This window comes from Fukomys damarensis, unplaced genomic scaffold (assembly GCF_012274545.1).
Source record: "Fukomys damarensis isolate Sample0158 unplaced genomic scaffold, DMR_v1.0_HiC HiC_scaffold_32, whole genome shotgun sequence".
NCBI lineage: Eukaryota > Metazoa > Chordata > Mammalia > Rodentia > Bathyergidae > Fukomys > Fukomys damarensis.
This window is the reverse complement of record NW_022900944.1, coordinates 4,196,776-4,224,392: the sequence shown is the minus strand read 5'-3', so window position 1 is coordinate 4,224,392 and position 27,617 is coordinate 4,196,776. Positions and strand designations below refer to the sequence as shown.

The window sequence follows — 27,617 nt, the reverse complement described above, 5'->3', positions numbered from 1 at the left end:
TCCACAGGAGCCTGAGGAATACCCTGCTCTCCAGATTGGTAACCAGCTCTGCTGAGATGTTGACCTCTGCATGACAGGACTTTGAACAGAAAACTCAAGTAAACTCATGTTCTCACTCATGAGTCACAGAAAGTATATGGATATGTGTGGGCTATTTCTGGTATCCTAACTTCTTGTTTCTCACTAGTTCAGCCAAGGTTTGTCGATTCTATTGATTTATTTCAAAGATTTAGACTTGTGTTCATTGTTTTTCTCCATTTAATTCTCTATTTCATTTCTGATGTAATCTATTATTTACATCCTTTTGCTTGCTTTCAGTTTAGTCTGCTCTTCTTTTACTAATATCTTAGGTTAGAAGGTGATGTTATTGATTTGAAAACTTTTAAAACAGACATTTGAGGCTATATATTTCTCTCCAAGTACTGCTTTAGTGGCACTCATTAACTTTTGGTTTATTATCCTTTCATTTTCATTCATTTCAAAGTACTTCCTAATTTCTCTTGTAATTTCTTCTCTGAACCATTGGTTGTTTAGAAGTATGCTTTTATTTCAATATATTTATGACTATTAAAAATTCTGTTACTGATGTGTTCTTTCATTCCATTCTCATCAGGAGATATACTTTGTATGCTTTCAATCCTTTAAGACTCATTAGTATCTGTTTTATGTCCTAACATGGTCTATCCTGGGGAATGTTACATCTGCACTTGAGAAGAAAATACTTTCTGCTGATTCTGCTATTGTTGGGGAGAATGTCCTAAAGAAATCTGCTAAAATCTACTTAGTGTACAATGCTTTTCAAGTTTCCTAATTTTTGAGGATTTTCTGAACATTATTTAAAGTGGGATATTGAAGTTTCCAATCATTATTATTGACATGTCTACAGTCCTCCTATATTTCTCCTGTTTTGCTTCAGTTATTTGGAGATTTTGTTAGTAGGTGCTATCCTTGATTGAGTAAACTTTTAAAAATTACAAAATGTACTTTTGATACTAATAACCATTTTTGTTTTAATGCCTATCCTATATGGTATTGCAGAGTCCATCTACCTCACTGCCGGTTACTGTTTGCAGGATTTATCTTTTTCTACACTAACTACTTATAACCTATTTGTGTCTTTCAAACTGTGTCTCCTGCAGACAACATATATTTAGCTTATGATTTTCATCTACCCTGACACATTCTGTATTTTAGTGTTGAATCTATTTACATTTGTGAAATTACTAATAAAGGAGAATTTAGGAGTGCTACTCTGTTCTTTGTTTTCTCCATGCTGAGTGTCTTTTTGTTCTCCTTTCTGTATGAGACAATGAAAGATGAATCAAGGTCATCAGCTGACAGGGTTGGGAAGGGTGACATTTGAAGTTGGTCAGCGATATCACTTAATGTAAAGGATGTAAAGGAACTGAGAGACCAGGATATTAGAAGAATCATATGTAATAGTACTGAAAACACAAAAATGGTTTCCCACAAAGAATATATTTTCTCTGAGGCAAGATTAATTTTTCAACTTCACAACTGTGACCGTTAAAAACCACATTGAAATCTCATGACTTTCACTAAGTACCATGATTCTGAATTTATTATGGCAGAGGGGTGGGGAGAGAGAGGAGGAGGGGAGGGGAGGGGAGAGGAGAGGAGAGAGGAGCGAGAACACAATGGAGAACTATCTGTCTGGAATTACTGTAAGCGTACTATGTACCTGTCATGGCATTTACATTATTACATTATCATCATTTGTGCCATAGTCTTAGCTTCTCTATTGGATGATGAAATACGTGGGGACAGGACTGCCTCTTTGTATACTACCTGCCCAAACATTTACCAGTGGACACTTTTTTGTACAAAAGTACTGATTTGTTAAGTAGACTACTGTTTCTTATTGCTTGACATTCTTTTCAAATAGAAGAAATTGGTTTGTTCAAACTAGACAATCCTTACTTCTCTTCATACAAATACGATCTGAGATGTATCTGTACTAGACTTAACACATTCATTTGGTTGTTGAAATGCTTGTGTTTTTTACGAGGTGTAACTCTTTGGTAGGGCTGTTGTAACAAAGTACCATACAGTAAGTGGCTTAAGTAATAATTTATTTTCTCATGATCATGAAGGCTAGAAATCCAAGATCAAGAGACTGGCAGGGGTGGTATCTTCTAAGGTCTCTATTATTGGTGTGCAGATGACCTTTGGTGTGTGTCTTCACATGGTCATCTCTCTCTATGAGTCAGTCAGTGCCTTAACTGCTTCTTACCATGAAGCTAGTCACACTGGATTAAGGCCTACCCTGATGATTTAATTTGGGCTCTTTATAGACCAAACGCCCTGCTAAATAGTCACATTCTGAGGTGCCGAGAATTAGGAATTCAACATGAATTTGAGGAGACACAATTTAGTTCATAAGAATAATCATCTGCAGGGAAGGGAGTGTCTTCCATTTCTGTATCAGTAGAAGCTAAGTGGAAGTACAACTTATAGCATGGTATAGTCCTTTATTAGGTGAGAAACGGGGAAAGTGAGTCTTGGTGACCACTATGAGGTTAAGAAGTCCTTGTAAGTAACAGAAAATATTTCAGAGGGGGAAGTAAGAATGTTTAATTCTTCAACATATTATTATCTATTCCTTCTTATAACATTATGAACAAAGCAAACACTCAAGTCACGGCAGCTTTGTTGAAAATTGGTTTTCCCAAGTCAATACAATCACATACCTGATTCTATGTGCGTGTGCTCATCACACACACATACATAGAAACTCAGAAAGTTAACAGAAAACAGACATATCAAATCAATTTATCTAGAGATCATAACCATTAATTTTGGGGTATAGTTTCTTTATAACTTCTTTTATTCCAATACTGGGAATCAAATTGAGGACCTTGTGCTTGCCAGGTGCCACTGAGATATGCCCAGCCCATTTTTTAACTTTTTCTAAAGCAAAGTGGCTGTATGTCTTGTTAAGACCCTAAATAGATATTAACAAATTAGCTATTATCTTTTAGATTTAAAAAATACATGGGTTCTGGTCCTGGCTCTTCAACTCAGACAACTTTGTGACTCTGGACAGATTAACCTAATCTCTAGTATTCCTATCTAAAAAAAAATGCTCCTAAGAATAATATGAACCTCATGCAGTTATCATGAGGATCCAGCAGAATAACACAAATCAAGTTCTTGGTATGATACCAATATCACTCAATAAATAATAGCTTTATTATCATGCTTAAATACGTATCTTGGTATTTATTTTCTTTACATAAAATTGGAATCATACTTAAATATTTTTTTTTTTTTTTTTTTTTTTTTTTTTTTTTTTGTTTTTTTGAGACAGGTTATCACGATGTAGTTGAGAGTGATCTGGAACTCACTGTGTAGCCCAGGCTGGTCTGCAACTCACAGCGATCCTCCTCCTGCCTCAGCCTCCTGAGCGCTGGGATTACAGGCGTGTGCCACCACTCCTGGCTCTGAATTTCTTTTTGCTGTCTTAATGTAATACTATGAAAAATTTCTTATGTAGTGGTAGTTAAAAAGAAAAGAAATGAAAGTTCGATCTTGACTCAAGTTCACATACTACCTCTGACTATGCAACTTCTGAGAAATAGGTAACTTCTCTGGCCTTAAGTTTCTTATCAATGAAATAGAGTAAAACAAGAACTGTCTCTAGAATTTTCATGAATATTTAGGTAAAAATTTTAGCATATTTAAATTATGCTAGGACCACATCAAACATTGGTTATTATTCAAAAACAGGCTTTTTTTTAACTTTATAAAGTAATTCTTTATTCACTGATGGGTTCTGTTAATGATATGTTTAATTTATAGCCATGAAATTTTAGGAAGCAGTTGACTGATAAAGTCTGTAAAATCACATTGTTGAGAAGACAATTTAAAATGCATACATTTCACACCTCTCAAAGCAAAAGGAGGATATTCATGGCACCACAGTATCACATCATACAGATGAGATGTTAAATATTTATGTTCTTAATAAATACTGTTTACATAGTAAATTCTTGGTCAATGTGTTTAGTTGTTTCCTTTAATTCAGGGGCTAAATTCATTAAGCTAGGGAACCTTTTATTTTCAAATAATCTTAACCCGAAGGAACAATAAATAAGACCCATAAATAAGAGGATGCTTAGAGACTGAGCTGGGTGCAGAAAGATGTAAGAGACTATGCTGGTTTCTCCATGAGTAACTCACATGGCTCTCCTTACAGGAATAGCTAGACAATCACTGAGCAAAAAAACCTGCCTGAATGTGACTCGGCCAGGGCTACACTACATACAATACAATGATGGTCTTTTTTTTTTTTTTTAAGAATTCTACATTCAGGAAGAAATGCAAGGACCATGAATCTCTTTTCACAAAGATACTAAGAAGCTAAATATAAACAGTTCAGTTAGTTCAGTGTAACACAGATGACCAACAGATTTTAATGTCATAGCTGTAATTCTCAAGAAATAAGCCAGAATGTTCATGAGCCCATTCCACGGGGAAATGAAAACCTAGCTGTCACTATGTTGGTTTGATTTGCTATGCTGCCTTATTATACCAGGACTCTAAAAGTTAATCTATTCATAAGTGTAAGAATTGAAGAAATAGTACTTCTATCATAACTGGATTGGAAATGTTCCATACCAAACTTAAAGCTGCAGTAAAAGTTCCCAAAATGTAACCTCCATCCATGTGTAATGCCTCCATAATGTCATTTATGTGAAGTATCCACAAACTTGTCAAGACTGAAATAAACCACAAAACTTTAAACATTATAGCTAAATATAATTATGAAATTTTTAATTGAATCTGTTCTGTAACTACATAACCAGTTCAGTAATAACATGCAGATTTGTAACATTTTCTAAAATCAATCAAGTCTGCAAAATAAACCAAAAACCTCAACAAAACATTTGCCTTAGTTTTTGCCTAATAGTCTCTTTTGAAATTTTGAAGTATTTAAAACACATCAATTACAAACAAATATATAATATGGTAGAAAACTAACGCTGTAAAGTACAAAATATACCTTACACTTCTCAGACTTTGTAAGGGTAAAATATTCGGTGTTGAAAGTATTAAATTTGCAACTGCAGCTCATTTTGAAACAGGTGTCTACAAGCATGTCACCTGATCTAAAGCCTCCTTGCTTTGGTAGGCAAGACTGAAACTAAGGCTCAGACCTGGAATTATGCTGTGACCGGGCCTCTGCACTGACCACAATCTATTCAAGCTGCCTAAATATTTGAAGCACCAGGCAAATGTGTTATGTTAATTACTGTTACATGATCTCCAACATGAACTGATCCTCACTCCTATTAACTTCCTTAGTAAATGAATCTTTAATGTGCCAATGACAGCACTGGATATTACAGAATATAAAATTTAGCAGATGAGGGAGCAGTAACAGACAGCCACTCATAAATATACAGAGCATAATATACCCTTACTTCATATGGCAAGATGTCTGTGCATTACAATTTCATCCTGGCCTAGCATTAAATTTAGAACCCAGTCAGGAAGAGGTGATGAATGATCTTTATATTTTCTCCATACTTTCAAAAATGTTAGTAGTGTTGACTGTAAGATGTCACAAAATTTGATAATCAGATAGCGCCAAACAGCAGGTGATACAGCGTGACATTTTGTTTACTCACCCAGTAATTATTGGCTTACAAAAGCACACAAATAAAAGCAGTGACTTCCCTTTCCAGGACGAGTGTTTTCATTTACAATATAATATCCAAAGACAGCAACGTAGGCAGCCAAAGTACTGTAACTTATAGAAACCATTTAAAAGTCGGAGTTTACTCTACTGGAATAAGGCAGCACCATACCTATTTCTGTGAGACAGGAACCATATAGCGGTTCACTTAGAAAAGTGATGAACCAAGCTACCTGAGCTATGACCGGGCTCTGAGACACACAGTCTGTTTGGTTAGACATTTATATTGAATGCTCTTGTGTGCTCGATGATACACTAGACTTCAGAAAACTTTACTGATCTGTCCCTTCTCATGGTGACTGTTGCGACTACCACCACTACTGGCTAATTCCTTTAAGTTGATCACCTCTAAAAATGTTTGGAGATTTAATATGCTTCAGCATAGTAAACTCAAGATCTATCAGTATCTTTTTCCTTCTTGGGAGTTTAAGAGACAATTAATAGCTCTAGTCAAAAATATTTTAAAGAAGCACAGTATGACCTAATTTCTTTCTCTGTCTCTCTATCTCTGCCCCTCAGCCTGGGCACTTGGGGTTGAACCCTGCTGGAGCCTTTGCACTGAGCTGTATCCCCGGTCTATTTAATTTTTGGATACAGGGTCTTGCTAAATTGCCATTGTGGGCTTGAACTGGCAATCCTTCTGTTTCGGCCTCTTAGAGTGTAATGTAACATTTAAAATATTTAGGAATAGATCTGAAAGTAAATGATTAGGTATTCAAAAAACCAACTTTCTTATTTTGGGAACTCAATACTCTTTATCTTATATTGCTCTTTTCTAAAAATCTAAATGTAAGTTCTCATTTTAATAATCTGTAAAATAATGAGGTGGAGAGAAATGGTCTTCAGGGTCCCTTCAAATCTCAAAATTGTATTGTTTTCTGACTGGCCACATTAATCACTATTTTTCTCTAGTTCTAAAAGGAATGAGTAATTCACGTGATGGGGTTTTTAAGCTTTATTTTCGGAGCCTACAATTTACTTTTTGTTAAAACAGATTCTAAATATATTTATCTACTGCAGTACTATTCCAGAATTATGACAAGAATATTTTCTGCATAAAATTGCAAAAGTTGTAGAATATTTTAAAAACTGAACATTGGTATTAAGTACTTTCAAGAAAATTTAAAAAAATAAATAACTGACCTGATGACCTGGTTGCAGTGGGCACACATTGGAGTTCGTTTTCCCGCCGGGATGTGCTCCGCTCTCTGCACTAAAGTATCCTGGTCACTTGGCTGGGGCTGCCCTACAACTGAGCCTGCTGGTACCCCTGGTCCTGAGGAAGCTGCACTGTTTGACATTCTTCCAGTAGAAGGTGCTGGAATTTAAAACACAGAAAAAGCACAGGAAGAGTAATTCAGATAGATGGGTTAAAAATGATCTATTTGCTCATTTGCTCATGTGTATCCTAAAGTTGTGACCCAAATGATAAACTCATTACACAGAAGAACAGAAAAGAATACCAAGGACTGCAATACAGTGCGAGAGTTATGACAGGTATATGCTTTGGATGCTTCCTCCACTTCCAAGAAAAGACAGGTTAATGAATAGCACTGGTGATGCATTTTTAGTTAGCTAGACATCTCTGCGAACCATTTATTAGATTTAATTCCAAAATATATCAGAGACACATTTAAAATCTCAATATGTGGAAGATAAAAACAAATTCCTGACATTCTCTCTTTCGATCTGTAGTGTCTAAAACTGCAGTCTGCTATCCGGGCATATAAAGTACTTATCTAGAATCATCCTTGTTCCTTCCCCTCTCTTATCTTTGACAGTAACACATCATACTGGCTTCAGATCACCGACGGTTCTTGACTTTGTCCCTCTCCTCCATTCCTATGATACTGCTCAGTTTAGGTGTTCTGTGTCTTCCCCCAGGACTGGCTGCCAAGATACCTTTCCTTTACATTCATTCTCCCAACTGCCACCTAAGGCTGATATCTCACCCAGCCACAACTCTGAGCGAAGTCTTTCAAGGGTCTTCCTGTCCTGTGATCAGCCAGTGCTGTCCATGCCTCTAAGCACTGCACACCAGCCCATCCCCAAGTTCCCTCCTGTGCCCCAGCCTTGTCTTTCAGCCCTCTGCCTTTCGCTTGATGCTACAGTAACACTGCAGTGTCACACTTTTCTTGAGAATGGGTCCGTCTTTGTACGGGCTGCTTTTGCTCTCAGTCATCTCATTTCTCCACCCTTCTTCCAATTTACACACTAACCGCTATTCACTATTTAAGGCTTAGCTCAGAAGTCAATAGTTTCAAAATCTCTCCTAGCGCTACCTCTACCCATGGCCCTTCCACATTATACAGATCATATGTCTCTAACCCATGACCCCATAGGAGAGTGTTAATCCTGACATGTCCACATCACTGGAGTAAGAAATGCTCAGCAAATTAGTGAATCAGATCCTGGGAGTCAGGATGGGTCACAGGAGCGTGGCCTTGGGTGCTATACACATGGCCCTTGCCTGTTCCTCTGGCAATGAACATGTCCCCTGTTCTGCTTACAGATCATATGTCTCTAACCCATGACCCCATAGGAGAGTGTTAATCCTGACATGTCCACATCACTGGAGTAAGAAATGCTCAGCAAATTAGTGAATCAGATCCTGGGAGTCAGGATGGGTCACAGGAGCGTGGCCTTGGGTGCTATACACATGGCCCTTGCCTGTTCCTCTGGCAATGAACATGTCCCCTGTTCTGCTTCTCAGCCACCAGGAACTAAGCAGCTCTGCTCTACCATCCCCTTCTGCCCTGAGGCGCCGGAGCCTGCTGAGCATTACTGACTCCTCAGTTATGGGTGCTGGGCACTGTGTCTCAGTGACAGGAAAGCTGGCTAATGTATCACACTTTTGGAATGTCTTTATTATTGCTTCTACTATACACTTTTGTCTTTTCTTCCCCAGCTACTGAGTATGCTCCCAAGAATTATGTCTTTTTCATCACCCTCACAATTAATACAGTGTCCGAAAAGAATGAATGGGCTGGAAGAAATACATAACTGAATGAGCACAAAAACCACAAGACTGGAAGCAACAAAAGACCTTCTTACCCACAGGAAATTAAAATCTAATTGAAGAGAAAAAGTACACATTACTGGTCTAAAAGGAGGAGTTTATGAAAATCAAGTAATAACTCTGTATGTATATGTGAATATGTACATACACACATATGTTGATAGTACCTATATAAAAGGCATGGCTAGAATTGCACAAAATTAAGACAACCCTAACGACAATACTCCACCATTAGAACAAAGCCTGTCTGCAACGATGTGAACTGTGGATCCAGAACCCCGCATTTAGAGACACTTAGCACATCTCTTATGATGCTATGTCTAGCACTCAATCTGTAAAACTGCCTTTGCTGGCCAAGGAGCTCTACTACTGTCCATGTTTCAAGTTGAGTCCTCCAGATTGGAAACGTTTCCCTTCTCTTAGATTCATGCTTTCTCTTACAGAAATGGAAAGAAAATGACTGAAGATTTTAGTTTGCATAGCTTCTTCTCTATTACTTTGTTCATTGTTACAGTACCAACTTGCTCTCTGCTTCCGTCTCCTAGCCCCAGCCTCTATCTCTTAGAGCACCAGACAAGCGTTTTCCAGGATATTTTCCACACCGAATCCAGTTATCATTTTTACATGCAAGACATGTGAACTAGACTTCTCCTTTTGGCACACACGATCAGCTCTTCTGAGAACTCCCATATTTTGAATCCTCTCCCTCAGTCAGGCACAGCATTCTGCCACCTGTGTGCCTGTGTCCCTGATGCTCCACAACAGACCCTCGCAACATGTTCATAGTGAATGTTTCCAAGCCGGTCCTGCCTTTCTGATACAAACCCACATTCTATTATTTGAGTTCTGGTCTTGGGTTCCTCAGGTCTGGATTCCTGAAAATTCCCAGCCACTCTCTCTGCCACCAGTCTCTTTTCAACCTATTCTGTAGAAGACTTTTTAAAAATCATGACTCTGATAGTACGTTCCTACTTATTACACAGCTTCTGTAACTTCCCGGCACATGCTGTAAGCGTCCTGCCCATCCAGCCCCGCAGGGGCTACTCCAATGCTTCCCTACATATCTCCACCATCATCGTGCTCACTTCACTTATTTAATATTTAGCCTGTACAATCACTATTGTGTGTGTGTGTGTGTGTGTGTGTGTGTGTGTGTGTGTGGTACCAGGGATCAAACTCAGCACCTTGTACTTGTGAGGCAGGCGGCAGAACGACTGAGCTAAATCCCTGGCCCCTACAATCATTATTTGAAGGCACTATTCTCAAATTCTTATGACAGCATATGACTTCAGTATGATTAATGCCACTTTATGAGAAATTGGGGTAAAGAAAGATTAAGAAACTCATCAAGGTCACACAATAAGAAAAAGGCAGCCCTGAACCCGGGTAGTCTGGCTCCTGAGTCTGTGTTTTACACACCACCCTGTATTTTAGTCATTGTCCCTCGAGTATGCCAGGCCAGACCCTACCTCTATGGCCTCCGCAAAGCAAATGTTCCTTTCTCCACTGCCAGCCACCAATTTCCAGGTTTGCGAGGCGGATACAAGTTCCATTTTCATCTCCAAGTCCTTCTCTTAACATCAGAGTCAGAAGTGCTTTTCTTGCTCCCTTAACCTCCAGTAACATCCTATTTGTATAATTCATTTAGTATTTATCAATACGATATTCATACCTTTTCTTCCCAAGCCAATTATTAACTCTTAAAAATGGGTAGGAACTGTATAATTGTATATACTACCAGAAATCTATCTTACAAATAGGTGGAAACAATATTTCATTGAATGGGGAAGATTCTTTTTTTAACCTTTTAAAAGAAAACTACAGAAGCCAGGAGGATGCTGCACACCATAATCTCAGCACCCTGGGAGGCTGAGGCAGGAAGACTAGAAGGTCGAGTTCAGCAAGGCAATTTAGCAAAAACTTGCCTCAAAATAAAAAATAAAAAGGGCTGGTAATATTAGTAAAAAGGCCCTGGTTCAATCCTCACTACCAAAAATAGAAACAAAAGCAAAACTATAGAGACAGGTTTATTTATTTATTTATTTATTTATTTATTTTTGGTACTGGGCATTGAACTCAGGACTTTGCACTTCCACACAGGCTACACTGAGCTACATCGCTGGCCCTAGAGATAGACAGCCTAATAAATGTCAATTAGGTTCAGGATTTTAAATTATTGGAATGTTCCAATTGGAAAATCTGAAAAATCAGACCACAGAGAAAAGTCAAATCCTTTCGTCTACCATGTGCTTTTATTTCATCACATTATCTATGCATAAGCCCTGAAATACAGAGTCACTGAAATATTTTTAGCAATAAATGAGTATAGTAATTCTCCTTCAGTCATGTAAAATGGAACATAATCCATCTGGCCATGTGTCAAGAAGGTATATGGGGAACTAGCTGATTTAACACGAGACGCCATTCTTGAGCACGAAACATGTGACTATCCTAAGCACATGTAGAAGGCTCTAGCGTCTACTGCTGTTCCTCTCTTGGAAGAAGAATCTTGCTTTCTGCACGACTCCATTTTAGCCACTTTGGGTAGGAGGGAAACTCTCACACCTCCATTTGCTGCTCTGATGCTAGCACACTGGCCCGCACACAGAGCTACAACACCAGCCCTGTTAATTACCGAACAATTCCAGAGGCAGTTATTTCCCATATAAATAAAGTATGTTTCATTGCTTCAGACTGAATTTCCTGTAGAGGAAGGGGCAACCTTTGAGCAGTGAGGTAACAATGCTCCTGGCTTTGGTTCACTTGGCTTCCTGGGGAGAGCAAGGGGTAAGAAAAGGAGGTCCAGGGAGAAGGGAATGCCACAGAATGAGCCCCACTTCCACTGTCATTTTGTGAAGCACGATATTATACAGAGAAAACCAGTCTTCTGGGAGCACAGCAACCACAACACTTCAAATTTATGGAACTGACTGTGAAAATCTACTTTATACAGAAAAAAAAAAAACAAACCTCTGTTTACAGATAGCTTCGAGACGACAATCTCATTTGTAACAAAAGGTACCTATTTCTCTCTTTTAGGTTCTAGTAAGATCACTGAATCAGCTCCACTTCACAATTTAGGAATCAAAGTCACAGAAAAGTGTGATTTATCCAGACTAAGTCAGTGAAGCGTCACAACGAGGACACTGGCAGGAAATGAATTCTTGACTCTTGATTGCTTTTTCAACCTTAACCTTGAGCAACTTTCATTAAATTTGGCTTCTTTGGTGGGTAATTGCTCTCTCACAGGGACCTGGTTTCAATTTTTTTTCTTTTGTACTAAATACAATTCAGCATCATAAAATTCTTCTAGAAATTGAAAAGTGACCTGCTACTCTCCCATCCAAGGGTCGGTAACATTCTCTCTTTCATTAACTTAAAAACTGTTATTTATGGGTCTTCTAAAGGAAGAGAACCAAGCTTTGCCAGTTATGACCTTGTAAGTAATCACATCTCTTGTAAATCTCACTCATTGCTTCCAAACAAATTTGAGATACATAATTTAATCCATAATACTCAGTATGACCTTTAAAATATTGAATCATTCACCAAGTATAGACTGAAAGCCTATAACGTATCAGGCAGTATACTATGCCTGGATACACAGTAGAGAATGGAGCATATAGTCTTTTCCCTCATACAGTAGAGCTCTTTTCCTAGTTAGACGTGCCTGTGACTCATTTCAGTACAATCTATTGGATATGCGAGCTTGGAAGAAATATCTGAGCGAGAGAACTGACTGAAGAGTCATCAGCATATTGCTGACATTTGAGTTGCGTCAGTGAATGAGACTGTTCAGAGGAAATACACCATGGAAACAGAAGAGCTCCTGAGGCAGAAAGCAAACAATATGAAGACCTAATGAACGAACAGAAAAGAGAAAACTCAAAATTATCAGGGAAGCAATGAGAGGGCACAGCAGAGAATTTGGCACCCCATGTCCATCTTACATCAAAGCCTAATCTCTATGCAATCATTCATAAAAAACCTTTTTTTAAATTATGTAGCAACTGTGCAGCAAGCTGTGCCAGTGACCATCTTGATCCACCATAACATGAAGGTGGGTCCCTGCAAAGGGGACCTAAACCTGGAAATACTAAGCCAGTTCAGGGCAGGGCTTGTGACAACTGAGATGAGTTTCTGCTCTTTTAGTTTCCTAACTGGGCCTAGTAAGATAGTCAGTAATAGCTTATACCTGCATTAGTTTTATACTTTTTTTTGGAGGTCATGAGTCTTTGTTTATTTCTACCATAAGCACTGTGATTAAGAAATTTCAGGATCTTGGCCCTATGCTTTAGTACCTTTTAATTAATTTTATTTATATATTTCAGATATACACAATAACATTCATTATAGAGAATTTGTACCTGTACATGCTATATCTTGATTTTTCTTTTCCCCCTCCCCTCCCTCAACCTCCATTTCCCCTTATTTACAAAAGCTGTGCTTCTATTGCCTTCTTTTCCCTTCTTTCCTTTCTCCTCCCCCGTCTTGTTTCCTTTCCCATTTGAACATTTTCTTCCCATTTCCCAATATCTATTATATATTTTGGTTCTTATTTGCCCTTTCAATTTCTCAAGCCAGAGAAACACTGTGCTATTTAAACATGTAAATTTTCTTTCACAGCATTCCTAACAGCTTAGCACCCTTAAGCCCTTTATGTATTCTGTAAAGGTTTAGTTTTTTATAGATATTTCTTTCCATAAATCTAGCTGTCTATACTTTTAAGCAAGTAGAATTACAGGATACAAAGTACCTGAAAACATATGGATATGAAGGTGAATACTTCACGTTATATAAGAGAAACATAATTTTAGCTCCAGTGTTTTACAAAGGCCAAACAGGCTTCAAGCAATAACTTAAGTTTGGTTGTAGAAACTCCACTAGCTATAAATAATTCAATCACTACATTTGGGTTAAGGTAAAACAATAAAAAAGTTGTGGGAGTAAATCTAGAGGTAACTATAAAATAGTTTTAAAAATCATATAATGTCGCGAGCCGGCGACGCAGAGCACTGTCCCGCAGTGTCTCAAACCTGAAAGAGCAGCGGGGTGGAGATGGGGCAGAGAGAAAGGAGGGACGCCAAGACAAGAGTCTGATCAAGGCGGCGTTTATTGCCGGCAAGCACCGGCCTTTTAAAGCAAAAAAAACCACAAACTATTATGGGATGGGTTTACCATAGTAACTGAAAGGTCACACAGGAAAAGAGCAAACAGGTTCATCAAAACAACCCACCGTGAGTAGTAGTAACCCGGACAACCACACATCTAAAGGTCAGAGAGAAGAAACTGTAACTTTCAGGAATTCCACAAAGGAAACACTCTACCTGCTCAACTGGAGAAGCTTAACACACATGGAGTTACTAGAGTTAACAGTACTTACAACCAATACTCATGATCCCCACAATATAATATTTCATTGTCATTGTCAGAAGTAAGGTTGATATTGAAAGTCTGAGTGAACCAGGTGTGGTAGCACTCTGGGAGGCTAAGGCAGGAAGATTCAAAGTTTGAAGCCGGAATGTGTAGCTTAGTGATTTAGCAAGATCCTACCTCAAAATAAAAAATTAAAAATGGGCTGGGGATGTAGCTCAGCGTGAGGACCCTGAGTATAATCCCCAGTAATGTGCGGGGGGGGGATTAATGAACAGGAATGTCTTCCCCTTTCCCAATAAAATACAAATGTTTATAGCTCCAACAAGCAGAAGTCACATGTGAGTTTATGGCATGAAAAACAACTGGCTCAGCTGCAAGGGATATTCCTGTTAAAAACACGACAGCTAACACTGTACTCGTATACATAACTGGGCTACATCAAAGTGACATTCTGGCACTCCTGGGTGACAAAGTATTGTCATTCAACATCTCAGAATATGTTCTCAAAGGTATGGTAGAAATGTTACACATACTAAATTGGGGAGCAACGAGGGCAACACACTTGCATATTATTGTGTGCAGCAAGTGCTTTCATCTCTGCCCTTCCCCAAACATCTCAAACAGATGGTGGCCAAGAGAAGCACGGGATCTGTGTATTTTGCCTGTCAAGCTTCTTATGCTGAAAGCATAAACAACAGTCTGCTCTTTATAATCCAGGCATGAAATCATATCCAACAGAAATGGAAGAAAGTAAGCCAAGATCTAAGATCACAGAACATTCTGAAGAGGTTTGTGCCATTTCTATGAAATGTAAAAAATGATTTTTAACTCAATGATTAAAAGCAAAATTGGACAGATGAAACGATTATCATTTCTCTAAGCAGCGGAGAGTGCTGGTGAGTATGCGCAGAGTGTGCCATGAAGAATTGGAACAGGTGCACCCAAGGCTAAGTATCAAGTGTTTCTGCAACTTCAGGAGGTTAGTTTCTTCCATTAGCAATCGGCCTTTCAACATAAGAACCCAGATTAAACGGGATCTGGAGCGCCTTAAAGAGTATGTTGGGACTTGGATTAGAGCCAGCTCTCTTTTTAATTTCATATAGTACACATCATCAAAATTTGGTACACAGGGACTTGCTGCTTATCCCTACCAAAAGACCTCATATAGAGAACTTCAGTTGGCTGGAGTTACAAGTAAAAGAAACAGGATATACCCTGTAGATAAAGATATAAAATGGTAACACATCTGTTTTGCTACTGTTCAATGAAAGGCAACAAATTATTTTACTTATCATAATACATAAAGGAATTTTGGAATAATCTCAATATCACTGCTCAATTTGTAATTTTATAATTGGACAATGAGTCCACGCATTAAATGTGGGAGGCCAATGTGATTCAAGTATCTTTTTGGTACCAGGGATTGAACTCAGGCCCTTGCACTTGTGAGGCAGTTGGCAGAATCACTGAGTCAAACCCCCAGCCTGTGATTCTTAGTTTTTTTAAAAAGGCCCATAAAATATTTTTAAAAACAAAACTGAGGCACAATTCATAACTGCGGGAATGAAAAAGGATCACTGGTACCCTTGTAAAAATTATATAAGGTAACAATTCAAACTATTAAATTGTAATTTTTTTATTTTTTTTGAGACAGGGTCTCACTATGTAGTTGAGACTGACCTGGGACTCACTATGTAGCCCAGGCTGGTCTCAAACTCACAGCAATCCTCCTGCCTCAGCCTCCCGAGTGCTGCGATTACAGGCATGCGCCACCACACCTGGCTCTAAATTTGTGAAATTTTGATCATACTTGGATGTGAATACTTGTAAGGACATACATTAAATTATTCTACATTCACATTAGCATGCTCCCGGAAGTATCTGTAGTGGTACACATTGTGCAGTCACAATGGGACAGTCACGTATGCCCCACCAGTGGTTCAAGCTGCCCCGCAGGGAGACATATAAATTACAGCCCACCATGAATGTGGTGAAGTCCTGACATGTTCTTTCCAAAGTAGCAGGAAACCAAAGTAGATTTGGTTTTTACCACTGTTCCATTAATTGTCATCTACTTACATAAATCAAAACACACTTGATTTCAGAGATAAAGTGTGGGGATCATGAGTATTGGTTGTAAGTATTGTCAACTTTAGTAACTCTATATGTGTTAAGCTTCTCCAGTTGAGCAGGTAGAGTGTTTCCTTTGTGGAATTCCTGAAAGTTACAGTTTCTTCTCTCTGACCTTTAGATGTGTGGTTGTCCGGGTTACTACTACTCACGGTGGGTTGTTTTGGTGAACTGTTTGCTCTTTTCCTGTGTGACCTTTCAGTTACTATGGTAAACCCATCCCATAATAGTTTGTGGTTTTTTGCTTTAAAAGGCCGGTGCTTGCCGGCAATAAACGCCGCCTTGATCAGACTCTTGTCTTGGCGTCCTTCCTTTCTCTCTGCCCCATCTCCACCCCACTGCTATTTCAGGTTTGAGGCACTGCTGGACAGTACTCTGCGTCGCCAGCTCGCGACAATAAAGGAAGAAGGTATCTATGGTTTGAATTACTCACATAAGTGGGATTCCCATCACATAGGCAAAAATTTGAAGCAGAAATTAAAGAAAATTTAAGATTTTCCCATGACACAAACAATAGCCACAAGTCTCCAATGATGAATATAAGTTTCTGTAAGAAATTTAAAATCAGGATCCTCCTCACAGTTTTAGCTTGTTTTTGTTCTGCTGATGTTCTTTAAAGACAATGACTTACTATGTTGTCCAGGCTGGCTTCAAAAGTCATGATCTTTCTGCCTCAGCCTCCTGAGTAGCTGGGATTACAGATGCGCCCAGCTCTTACATTTCTATCACTCTTACTAATTCTCTAAGATAGCTCTCTTAATGAAGTCATTAGATCTCTCAAATAAAACCTTATTACAATTATCAAAGTTATGTATTTCATACTTTTGAAAAGCATAGATCACTGCTCAGCTCTTTAATGTCAGAGGAAGCAATATACACAGCAAGATGACATGATATTAAACACTTGGGCTTGTATTTCTATTTTCAAGCTGACACACTAGAAATGTCATTATTCTGGGTCTTTGTCTTCTCATCTGTAAAACAGCAACACCTACATCAACATTTAAAGAGATGAAACGAGGCAGTAAGCATTTAGTTACACCTTCTTGAATGTATAAATGATTCACAAATGCCATTATTACTATTACACCTTGACAAAAGACCTCACATGGTTAACCTTAATAAAGCACCCACTCATTTAACAACTACTCAGAGAATACATACAATGTTAAATTCTTGGAATTCTGGTATAAAAGATACATCCAAGAAAAAGACACTTGCTTCCCAACATTCTGTCTTTTGGAGGGTGAGGCAGATAAGCAGAAGGACACTCAGTATGTCAGGGTTAGTGAAGCACAGCATCTACTCTGCACAGTAATAAAGCAGTAAAATATTTTCATATTCTTAGGATTCAAACTTAAGAGTTAAACTGTTTTACTTTTTGTACTGGGGACTGAACACAGGGCTTTCTTATTGAACTACATTCCCAGTTCCTTTTCATTTTATTTGAGACAGGATCTAAGTCACTACACTGCCCTGGGGCTGGGCTAGGATGTGCAATCCTGCTGCCTCTGCCTCCCAGAATGCTGGGTTTATAACTTTTAGACTTTTTCCCAACTAGTCAACTCTACCATGGAAACACAAAAGCATAAGCCATAGGTGAAGCAATGAGCATGGCTGTGCTTCAATAAAACTTTATTTACAAAAATAGATGGTGGGCCACATATAAGCAAGGATCATATTTTGCCAATACCTGATTTAAATTACATGCACCAATTAGTAAAATGCAATAATCGTTTACAAACAGCATTTGTGAACAAATCTAGATATTTTCATTATAAAAGGGCTATTATGTTAATGTCAAGACGGAAGGGATTGAGGAGAAAGAAGAGCTTTCACAGATCTGCACTTATGTCAAAACCAAAGAGTTCCAAAATAGAAATAAATTAAAATAAAATAATATTTAAGAGAAAAGAAAGTAGGCTATTAATGACTGTTGCTTTTGTTTCTTTTCTTCCTGGGAATCATAATTTTACACAAAAGTCTTCTTGCTCTGCAGAGAGATAGACCAAGTTTATTTATGTGCTTCACAGCCCAGTTTTGACAATGGACAGCTCCACTCAGGCCCTTATGGCAAGTGGACTGTTTAGCTTAATAATGTCAAAATACAGGGAGCAGATGGCAATAAAACATCATTAGAAGAGATGAAATACATGCAACTGGTAGCAGTTTACTTATTCATATAAAAATTTTAAAATGGAACCAATAAACATATCCATCTCAGCTCAGCAAATCTATTTATCTCAGTTATTAGTGTAGCACAAAGCCTACAATGATATTTGGGATGGTTGTACAAACGGTAGTCTCCTTTCTCACCCCTATCTCCTTTAGGTTTCAAACAAAAGATAGAATTTATATCCACTTACAACCGAGATGCACATCATTCAGTCTTTTATCTAATCAAATCTAAGTCTTACTCAAGGAAAAAAGGAAATAGAAGAAACAAAAGATATATCAGATCTCTCTAAAAGCTCTGCCCATGATGAAATAAACAAGCTTTTCTTTATTATTAAAATGTGGCACACACCAGAGGATCAAATTAACTAGAATCTTAGCTAACTCATTTGAATTTTAAAAATAAAGTTTAGATGCAACAGATCTTTGCAGTTGCCATGCACTTAGTGTATCCTACCTATCCAAAGCAAACACCTTTTCTATCCCATCCCTATGACATCTAGTTACCCTTAAATATATTCACTGACATTACCTTGTCCCATACAAAAACATATGATTTGGAGTCAAAGTAAGTGGATTCATCTCACTATAGAACTCTGGACAAGTTCTTTACCCTCTAAGATTCTGTTACCTCATTGCTAAGCGAGGCCCATTTAATTATAACAACATTAATTGATGTGAACTCTGAATACAGGTAATTGTTTAAATTGAAAATGCTATAAAAACAATTATGACCACCAACCAATGTTACCCTCCAGTTTACTGTTTCACGAGGTGATCTGTTTCCTTCTAAGCTGCGAGGCACATTCAGGAATTCCAATTTCCCAAACCGGGATGGTGAGTACTTTTCAAGACAGGATACAAAAGGAGCTTAAAGCCAATTCCACATTTTGAAAAGCAGGCTTTTGCAACCCCAATCCCCTTCTGTCATACTGGGGGCTAAACTCAGGGTGTTTCCACTGCCCTACATCCCACTCTCTCCACTTTGCAGACAGGCTCTTGCTAAGTCACTCAGGCTGGGCTTGAACTTTCAATACTCCTGGCCTCAGTCTCCAGACAGCTGGGATCACAGGTGTGTGCCAACATGCCTGGCTCCCCTTTCTTATTTTACCAAAAGAAATTTAGAAGTTTATCATATCTCTAAAAGACCTCTAACTGATCACAAGTTTGTTCATGCTTCCTTCAAAACAACTTACATTTCTTTAAAACGCACCAATCTTTACATTTTTACACCGCTGTCACTTAAGAATCCTTGCCTTTTCTACACGTCACATTTTTTTTGTTCCATAAAGTAAATAATTTCACCAATAAGGAGCTTATAAACAGCATTTGATTTATATGAAGAGAATGATGTGTTAAGAATTTAGAAAAGTTGGTATGTGTTCAGTAGCATCAGAGGTTAAGAATGTTGAATATTAAATGATATAATGCTATGGCATATGGACTACGTCACCCTAATGTCACCCACACGACTTCATGGGCACATTTGATACTAAATGGAAAGAAATTTACAATTTTTTGCCAACATCAGGGGACGAGAGCTTACAGGGCTAAGAGGCAGTGGTTGTCTGTATAAGCAGAGACAGCATGGGGGTGGGCATTTCAACATGCTGTGAGGACTGCTAATGAAAACAGCAAACAAAACTTTCAGCACAGCCAGACAACACTTCTGCGCAAGAAAGTATAGAGCATTTTATTTTAAGTGGCTCCATGAGATACAGTGGTGCCTGTTTTCTACAGAAAATGGCAACTTGAAGTTAGCTAATACATGGTTCAATGACTTCCTGGGCAGGAAATCATGTTAGTGATTGAAGACATATCTCAGTATTAGCGTATTTATTTCCAATACAGATCCTCTCCAATAGTTTCAAAGTGAAAGAAGAAAATACTAAGATATAAGTACACACACATGAGAAGAAGCTGCATGAAGAGCAGTTATGTTATAAAAGTAAACTTTAACTTATTTCTCAATTATAGTACAAAATGGAATCAATACAGATTTATATGTTGCAATCTGACATCCTCCTTAAAATGAAAAAAGCTCGTATATATTTCAGTAATTACTTTGCCACGGACTGGTGTACTCAGAATCCAGAACCGTCACCCTTGGCACTCATCAGAGATGGGACCTCTGTGGATAAAACCTGCTCATGCTCAAGACCTTATATAAAAAGGCACTGGATTTGCACATAACCTGAACACATCCTCCCACATATTTTAAATCATCTCGAGATATGTTAACAAATACAATGTAAATGCTACGCAAGTAGTTGCTTAAAAAGCCTGCTCATATTCAGTATAGATACAATTTCTCCCCAGTATTTTCCTATGAGGCTGACTGTATCCTTAGAAGCAGACCCCTGGACTTGGGGGCTAGCTGTGTTTTCTGTGAGTTGAATGCGATCCTCTACCAGTGTAAAGAGGAGAGCAATTTCCAGGAAATCAAGCTCCTTGGGAAAGCAGCGGTTAAAATTTGCCTTGCAGCCAGGTTGCAATGTAAGTACCTGGCAGTTCCCTTCACCACAGAATTCTCCTCATTCCCACTGCCACTGCTCAGGGTAATTAGCACCACCTCTGTACTGGATTAGCTCAACAACTTCTCATATCAAATCCAGGATTCCAGCCTTAACCTCTACAGTGAAATCAAAATGATCTCTTAAAACACATGAGAACTATAGTGATCTTTTAATTACGCAAATCTGATTTTGCCACTAGTTAGCTTACAAATCTCTTTATCCACTCTCATGTTCAAACCCTTTCCTGACCTGGCATCCCCACTAACTTGTCCAACATTCTCTTGCTGCTAGAACGTCCTGAGTAATACATCTTGCCTTCAAGAAACCAGACTCTGAAGAGCTGTGTACATATTACTCTGTCTCCAACTTGGCTTCTTCCTGAGAATGTTCAGGTGACTAACTACATGTGATTTTTGCCTTAGGCACAGGCATTAAAATGTAACGCCTCAATGACACTTGAGCACACACAAATACATATTCCACCCCAAACCTGTATCCTTGGAACCTTATCCTCTTTTCATCAGACCTCCACACCTCTGACGTGGGACATGTAATCTAATTTAACTTTGCTTTACACCTTTATTTATTTATTTTTGTAACTGATTTTTATGGTTATGTATTGGCGCTTTACATCTAAACTAATTTGTCCACAATGATAAAACAAGTGAGCCTGTATTTCCAATATTCCCTCTGCATGCTTGGTTCCTTAAATGCCACAAAGTCCTGTATTTTTTGAAGAAAAAAATATTACCATAAGGCAGAGTTATTAATAAATATAAATAATCTAGTACTAATTATTATGCTGCATATATTCAGAACCTTGGCTGTTAGGGGAGCTCAATCTGCATGAGTTGAGTTGAGCGCTTCCACTGGCTGTTAAGGGAATTTCAAGTCTGAGAGAACAGATAATCTTGGCAAATGAGTGCTGTGCCCCCCAAATCACAGGAACGTTCCAAAATAAAAGAAACTGATCTAACTACCTCTCAGATACTCACTGACATTTACAATGATAAAAGACACATATATAACTAAAATGAACATAGTGCATATTGTGATAAAGCTATCACCAAAGGTTTGTAGGACAGGATGGTAGCAGTCCATCTACCAGTGTTACCAGGAAAGGAATAAAAGGTAGAAACTTGAAGTTCCTAAAGTATTCTCTATGAACCAATCACTTTCATAGGTTAGGTTATATCACTTGGTCTTCACAATGATGCTAGAGTGGACTCTTTTCAGATCCTTATTTGGATGAGAAAACTGCAGGCTCAAAAATGCTAGCTTTCTCAAATCTATACCTACTGGGCCCCTAATTCCTACTCTTTGGGGCGACACCAATCAAAAAATGGGCAGGGAGCTGTGGATTTAGCTCGGTGGTGCCACCACCTGCCTCGCAAGCACAAGGTCCAGGATTCGATCCCTGCTACCAAAAAAAAAGGCCAATCTGGTAAGGCATTACTTACTCTCTAGCAAATTAATCATTTTCATTTTTATGATTCAACTAAAATCAGGAAATTAAAAATGACAAAATATAGTGGCTGTCTGTGATGTTAAGACCAGGTTTGTGAAAAATATCTGACTGTGGCATTTTGAAAAATACTTGACCATATTTGGTGAGAGTAATGCTTTATACATATATTTTCATCTAATGAGCTAAACTTACCTAATTAGCTATCCATAACTTACAAAAAATCTAGGAAACACGTAACAGCGAACAGATCGCAGAGATAAACATGGGATATATTTTTAAACTTTTGCGAAGAAACAAAGGTTTCAAAATACTTATATAACCACTTAAAAAATATATCTAAAGCAACTACACACCTTATTAATAGAAGCAGTGTTACAAAAGACAGAGCGCAAGTAGATATTGTATTGCTAGTTTACGTAAAACTAAAGCTGGGACTTTTGCTTCTTTTGCACTTTAAAAGTTTTGTTCAGACTATGAACTTCTGACCATTTTGCATCCTGAAATATTTTCCTTTTTAAGAGTTTCTCCAACCTTGTGTGTGTTGTGTATGTTAAACTATATGCCTGAGGAAAAAGATGATGCAATCTCAGCGATAATGCCATTATGTATACACCTAGTCCCTATTTATCAACCGGTATAGCATTACTGTATTCTTGAAAGATTTCTGGGTAGCACAGGATATATAACACCACAAGTGAAATGATGTGAGATTTAAAGTCAGAGCTCCAGTGGATGCAACAGAAACCTGAGACAGGCTCAGAATACACTGGCACGTCTTAAAATTTCAATCAACTCTTTCAATGCAGTCTTCCTTCCACCCATGATTTCAAAAACACTTGAGTCACCACTTGATAAACAGAAGTATGAATAAAATGTTTTAAAATCAGTGATTTTCAAATTATTTTTTTAAACTGTATAACAGTAACAAAAATTTTACCCTGAACATATCTGCATGTGTCTGCACACATTATATAAGTCCACTAAATTTCATAAAATTTTCAGGAAATTATAGCTGTTCACATGTTAAAGTATATTTTCTTTCTTTCTTTCTTTCTTTCTTTCTTTCTTTCTTTCTTTCTTTCTTTTTGGTACTGGGGATCGAACTTAGGACCTTGCACTTAGGAGGCAGGTGAGGTGCCACTGAGCTAAATTCCCGGCCCATTAAAGTATATTGTCTATCCATTCCATAAAATAATTTTTTGGGCTATGCAAGAGTATAAAAGTCTTTTTTTCCCCAGTATCTAAAATATTTAAGAGTATAACTTCTTGACACAAAGATAATTTTTGAGATGGAAGTGCTTATTACCTTGATTGAACCTTTACACATTATACACACAAATACATTAATCCAACATACCCATAATGATATACAAATATTATATCTCAAAAATAAAAATTAAATGCTGCCTACAATCCATTAAATGGATTTCAAAATCAATGAAGTGGATCCCTGACTGCAACTTAGTGATTCTGATCCCACCCCTCCCACTCAACTGTAGAAATTATCTTAAAATAATTTACTGGTCATAGTGACTTTCTGGAGATCTGTCAGTGGAGGGACAGCGGGAAAAGTCAAATCTAATTTTTCCCCTTTCCCCAATGACCCTAGAGCTCTTATGAATTTTTAAGAAAAAGCTGGCAGATCTCCCGGTGACAGAAGTAACTTCACTTGCTGTGATGCTTTATCTGAGCCCACCTGAGCCTAGTCACTCAACTGTTTAGCTTTTCTAGACGGTGCTGGCATTGTCATTTTCACAAATGAATTCTAAAGTCCACTAGAACCTGCAAGAAGACAGTTGTCACCTCCAGAAGACCTTGAAAATTATAGTAGAAAGCCCTTGAGTTTATCAGAAACAAGTAAATTCTGAATTTAAGAAAAAAAAAGATATATCTTGGGGTAGGAAAGAAAATAATTTTAAAGGTTGGGAATATATTTTTAAATTTTACAAAGTAAGCAAATTTCTTAATATAACTTTCTAAATGCCTATTTCCAGCATCTAGAACAAAATAAATAGCGGGAGCTCAGGTAATAATTTTCTGATTTCAGTTAAGGATTATGATGTAATTCAACTATGTCTTCACATGGGAAATATATCTTATTATAGTAGTGTTTTATAATGTAATATATGTTTTAAATTGTTACACTTTTGTCTTATTAAATTGACATACATTCTGAAAAAAACATGTTTTAAATATTAACCATGTGATTCATGATTATTATAGTTACTGTGATTTTTTTTTATAGGCAAAGACTTTATGAAGAAAATCCCAATAACATGGACAATAGCAAGAAGAATCAACAAATGTGATTACATCAAATAAAGCTTTTGTGCATAGTAAAAGAAACCACCAGCACAGTGAAGAGATAATCCACAGGACAGGAAAAACTAATCTTCAGATTACCAGCTAATCTTCAGAAAAAGGACTAATACATATTCTGTATAAAAAGATTCCACAAATTCAAAGAAACAATCCAAAAATGGGCATCTGAAATGACAGACACTTCCTCAGATAAAAAAATACAAAAGCAAATAAATACATGAAAAAAATTCAACATCACTGGTCATTGCATAGTTGCTGTGATTTGTTTTATCTCTATGACTCAGAAGAAACTCAGGACTGACTCAGAGAAGAAAGGATTTTCTCGCCCTCTTGTGGTAATTTTGTTGTGCTGTATTCTCCAGCAATTCAGTACCAACTGGAATTCTTTGTATGTTAAGAGTCACAGCAGTTACTTTGATCTTCCAAACTTCCAAAAGCAGCACATACACTTTTGTCCTCTGCTGAACATACAGTTTCTACCTTCCTTTCAGTTTGTAATTCAAAAATTTAGTTATTTCCTTGCTATTTTACAAAAACATTGTTAGCTTCCAATTGCTGTATTAAAGGAATTTTTCTGAAAGTTAGTTTCTGTATTATATGCATATAAAAAATAAGTAAAAGGGGGCTGGGGATTTAGCTCAGTGGTTCCGCCCCCTACCTTACAAGCGCAAGGTCCTGAGTTCAATCCCTGGTACCAGGTACCAAAAAAAAAGAAAGAAAGAAAAAGGTGGGGGGCACAAGGAATCTTGATCATCGTACACGGGCTTCAGTAGATGGAAATAACTCAAACTGGCTGAGTATTGCCAGCAATTACCCTCAAGAGAACAGAAATCAATAGTCTAGACATTGTAGAGCTCAATAATATCACTCTGAATATTTTCAGTTTTAAAAAGTAAACAGTCTTTCCTTTAAAACCGTCTAGATCATATGCAACAGCCCATATTATTTCTCCTACAACACAAGTACAGTCAGGCCTCCATGTCTGCAGTTTCCACATTGCAGGGATGCAAGCAACAGCAAATTGAAAATATCAGGGAAAAAAGAACTGTGTCCGTAGTGAACATGTATTGACATTTTCCCGTCATTGTTCCTTAAACAATATAGTGTAATGACTATTTACATATCATTTACACTGTATCAAGGATTACAAATAATCTAAAAGTGATTTAAAGTATAAAGGTGGCTGTGTGGGGGTTATATTCAAATGCCAAATATTTTTAAATAAAGAACCTGAGACTTGCAGATACTGGTATCTTTAGGAGACTTGCAGATACTGGTATCTTTAGGCAGTCCTGGAAGCAATCTTCTGTAGATACCAAGGGCTAACTTGGATACTGAAGTATCCAGTATCTTCTTTGTAAAACGAGCAACACGGAACATGCCACCATGAAATAAACTGCATAGATAAAACTACCATGAGGGAATGAACTCAGGCAAAGGCTCTGATGAAAGAGGAGAGAAGAAATTTGAGAATGTGGTATTAGTTATTGCTAGAACATGAGGGGTGAGGTCTAAAGTTTACATCTGCTTCTGCAGCTAAATGCATGTGCCATCCAGAGGTAGGAAATGGTATTTTCAAACACAGTGCGTTTGAGGTGTCTTCAGGACACAGCAAATAGTTAAATGAGTTTGAGGATATGGAGCTCAGCAGAGATATGATTATAAATTATTGATGGCTAGGTAGCAAAATGAACCTGGATGAGAATCATCCAGATAGTATTCAAAGCATGAAAATAAGCTCAGGTTTGGCATCATTTAAGTCCACATCCACTGACATCCCCCTCCTCAATAGAGGAACTCTGTGCGGTCATAAACACTGTTCATGCTGGGAGACAGTGAAAATGAGTTGGACTCCATTTTGTGGACCAGAAAACCAAAGGTCAAATGTGTTCAGTGACTTCATTTAATTGTCCAGAGGTGCTCCATCCTATCATTCAAGTATTCTCTTTCTCTTTCTAATACTACTGTGTTTCTAATTGTAATTCTTCAGAGAACAGGGAGCAAAAGATTCTTCAGTAATTGTTTGGTGGCAAGAGATGTTTTTGTACATATCATGAAAAACAAAATGTTCTATTTCCAGGAACAGTCTTCCAAATATATAGTTTGTTATAAAATAAGACTACAAATTTACAATTCAAAACATGCTTCTTGTGGCCAATTCTGTAATTATGAATAACAAGTGACAACTGAATCAAACACAGAGAATATTTATGACTTCAAACAGCAAAATGGCCATAACTACTTTTATAGTCCTTTCTAAATCTTAAATGGTTGAAAATGGGTTTCACTAGGGAATTCTACCACATATTTTGTAACACATTTTTATAACTGCCCAGTGAAGAAAGCAACAGTAAGAGACTTCCCTGCACTACCTGCTTGGTCCGGCCGCCGCCAGCCTGGAGACTTGATCGCACTGGTAGAGCCCACAGGCTGGAGCACAGCAGCTGCGGTGAGGCTGGCCAGCGCTGGCCTGCTGGGGCCTGCACTCTCCAAGCTCTCAGGCCCACTCCGAGTTAGGGCCACAGGGGGAGCCACCGGGTGAGAAGCCTCTTGGATATCACTGTAAAGGAAATAAGGAAAACAAAATCTGAGTAGGAAACAAAACAATAAAGGCAACGAAGAAGTAACACCCATTCTATATTGGGAATTCTCTGTAAAAGGTACGCCATGAGGAACTGGGTTGCTTTGAAAAACTTACACAAGCAAACCCTTCAAGTGATAAGCTCATGTCTTTTCCCCATCCTGTCACAATACTTCAGAAGAGCTAAATGGCTCAAAATAAATTATTGGCAAATCCCTGAAAATCTCTGAAATGGCACCAATGCTTTTTCTCCTTTTGCCATTTTTTCTATTTCATCAACTTAGTTTCTCTGACGCCCCATCAGGTAT

The 27,617-nt window shown here is 37.8% G+C and overlaps 1 protein-coding gene across 5 annotated transcripts in view; it reads right to left on the bottom strand.

Moving 5' to 3' along the window:
• Pdlim5 (PDZ and LIM domain 5) overlaps positions 1–27,617 on the bottom strand; it is a 235,851-nt gene that overhangs the window by 18,877 nt on the left and 189,357 nt on the right. For all 5 annotated transcript variants that reach the window (XM_033758010.1, XM_019210570.2, XM_010643692.3 and 2 more), the window contains 2 exons: positions 27,101–27,288; positions 6,866–7,040 (listed from right to left, as the gene is read on the bottom strand). In XM_033758010.1, coding sequence (XP_033613901.1) covers positions 6,866–7,040; positions 27,101–27,288 — 363 coding nt within the window. The remainder of the gene's footprint in view (positions 1–6,865; positions 7,041–27,100; positions 27,289–27,617) is intronic.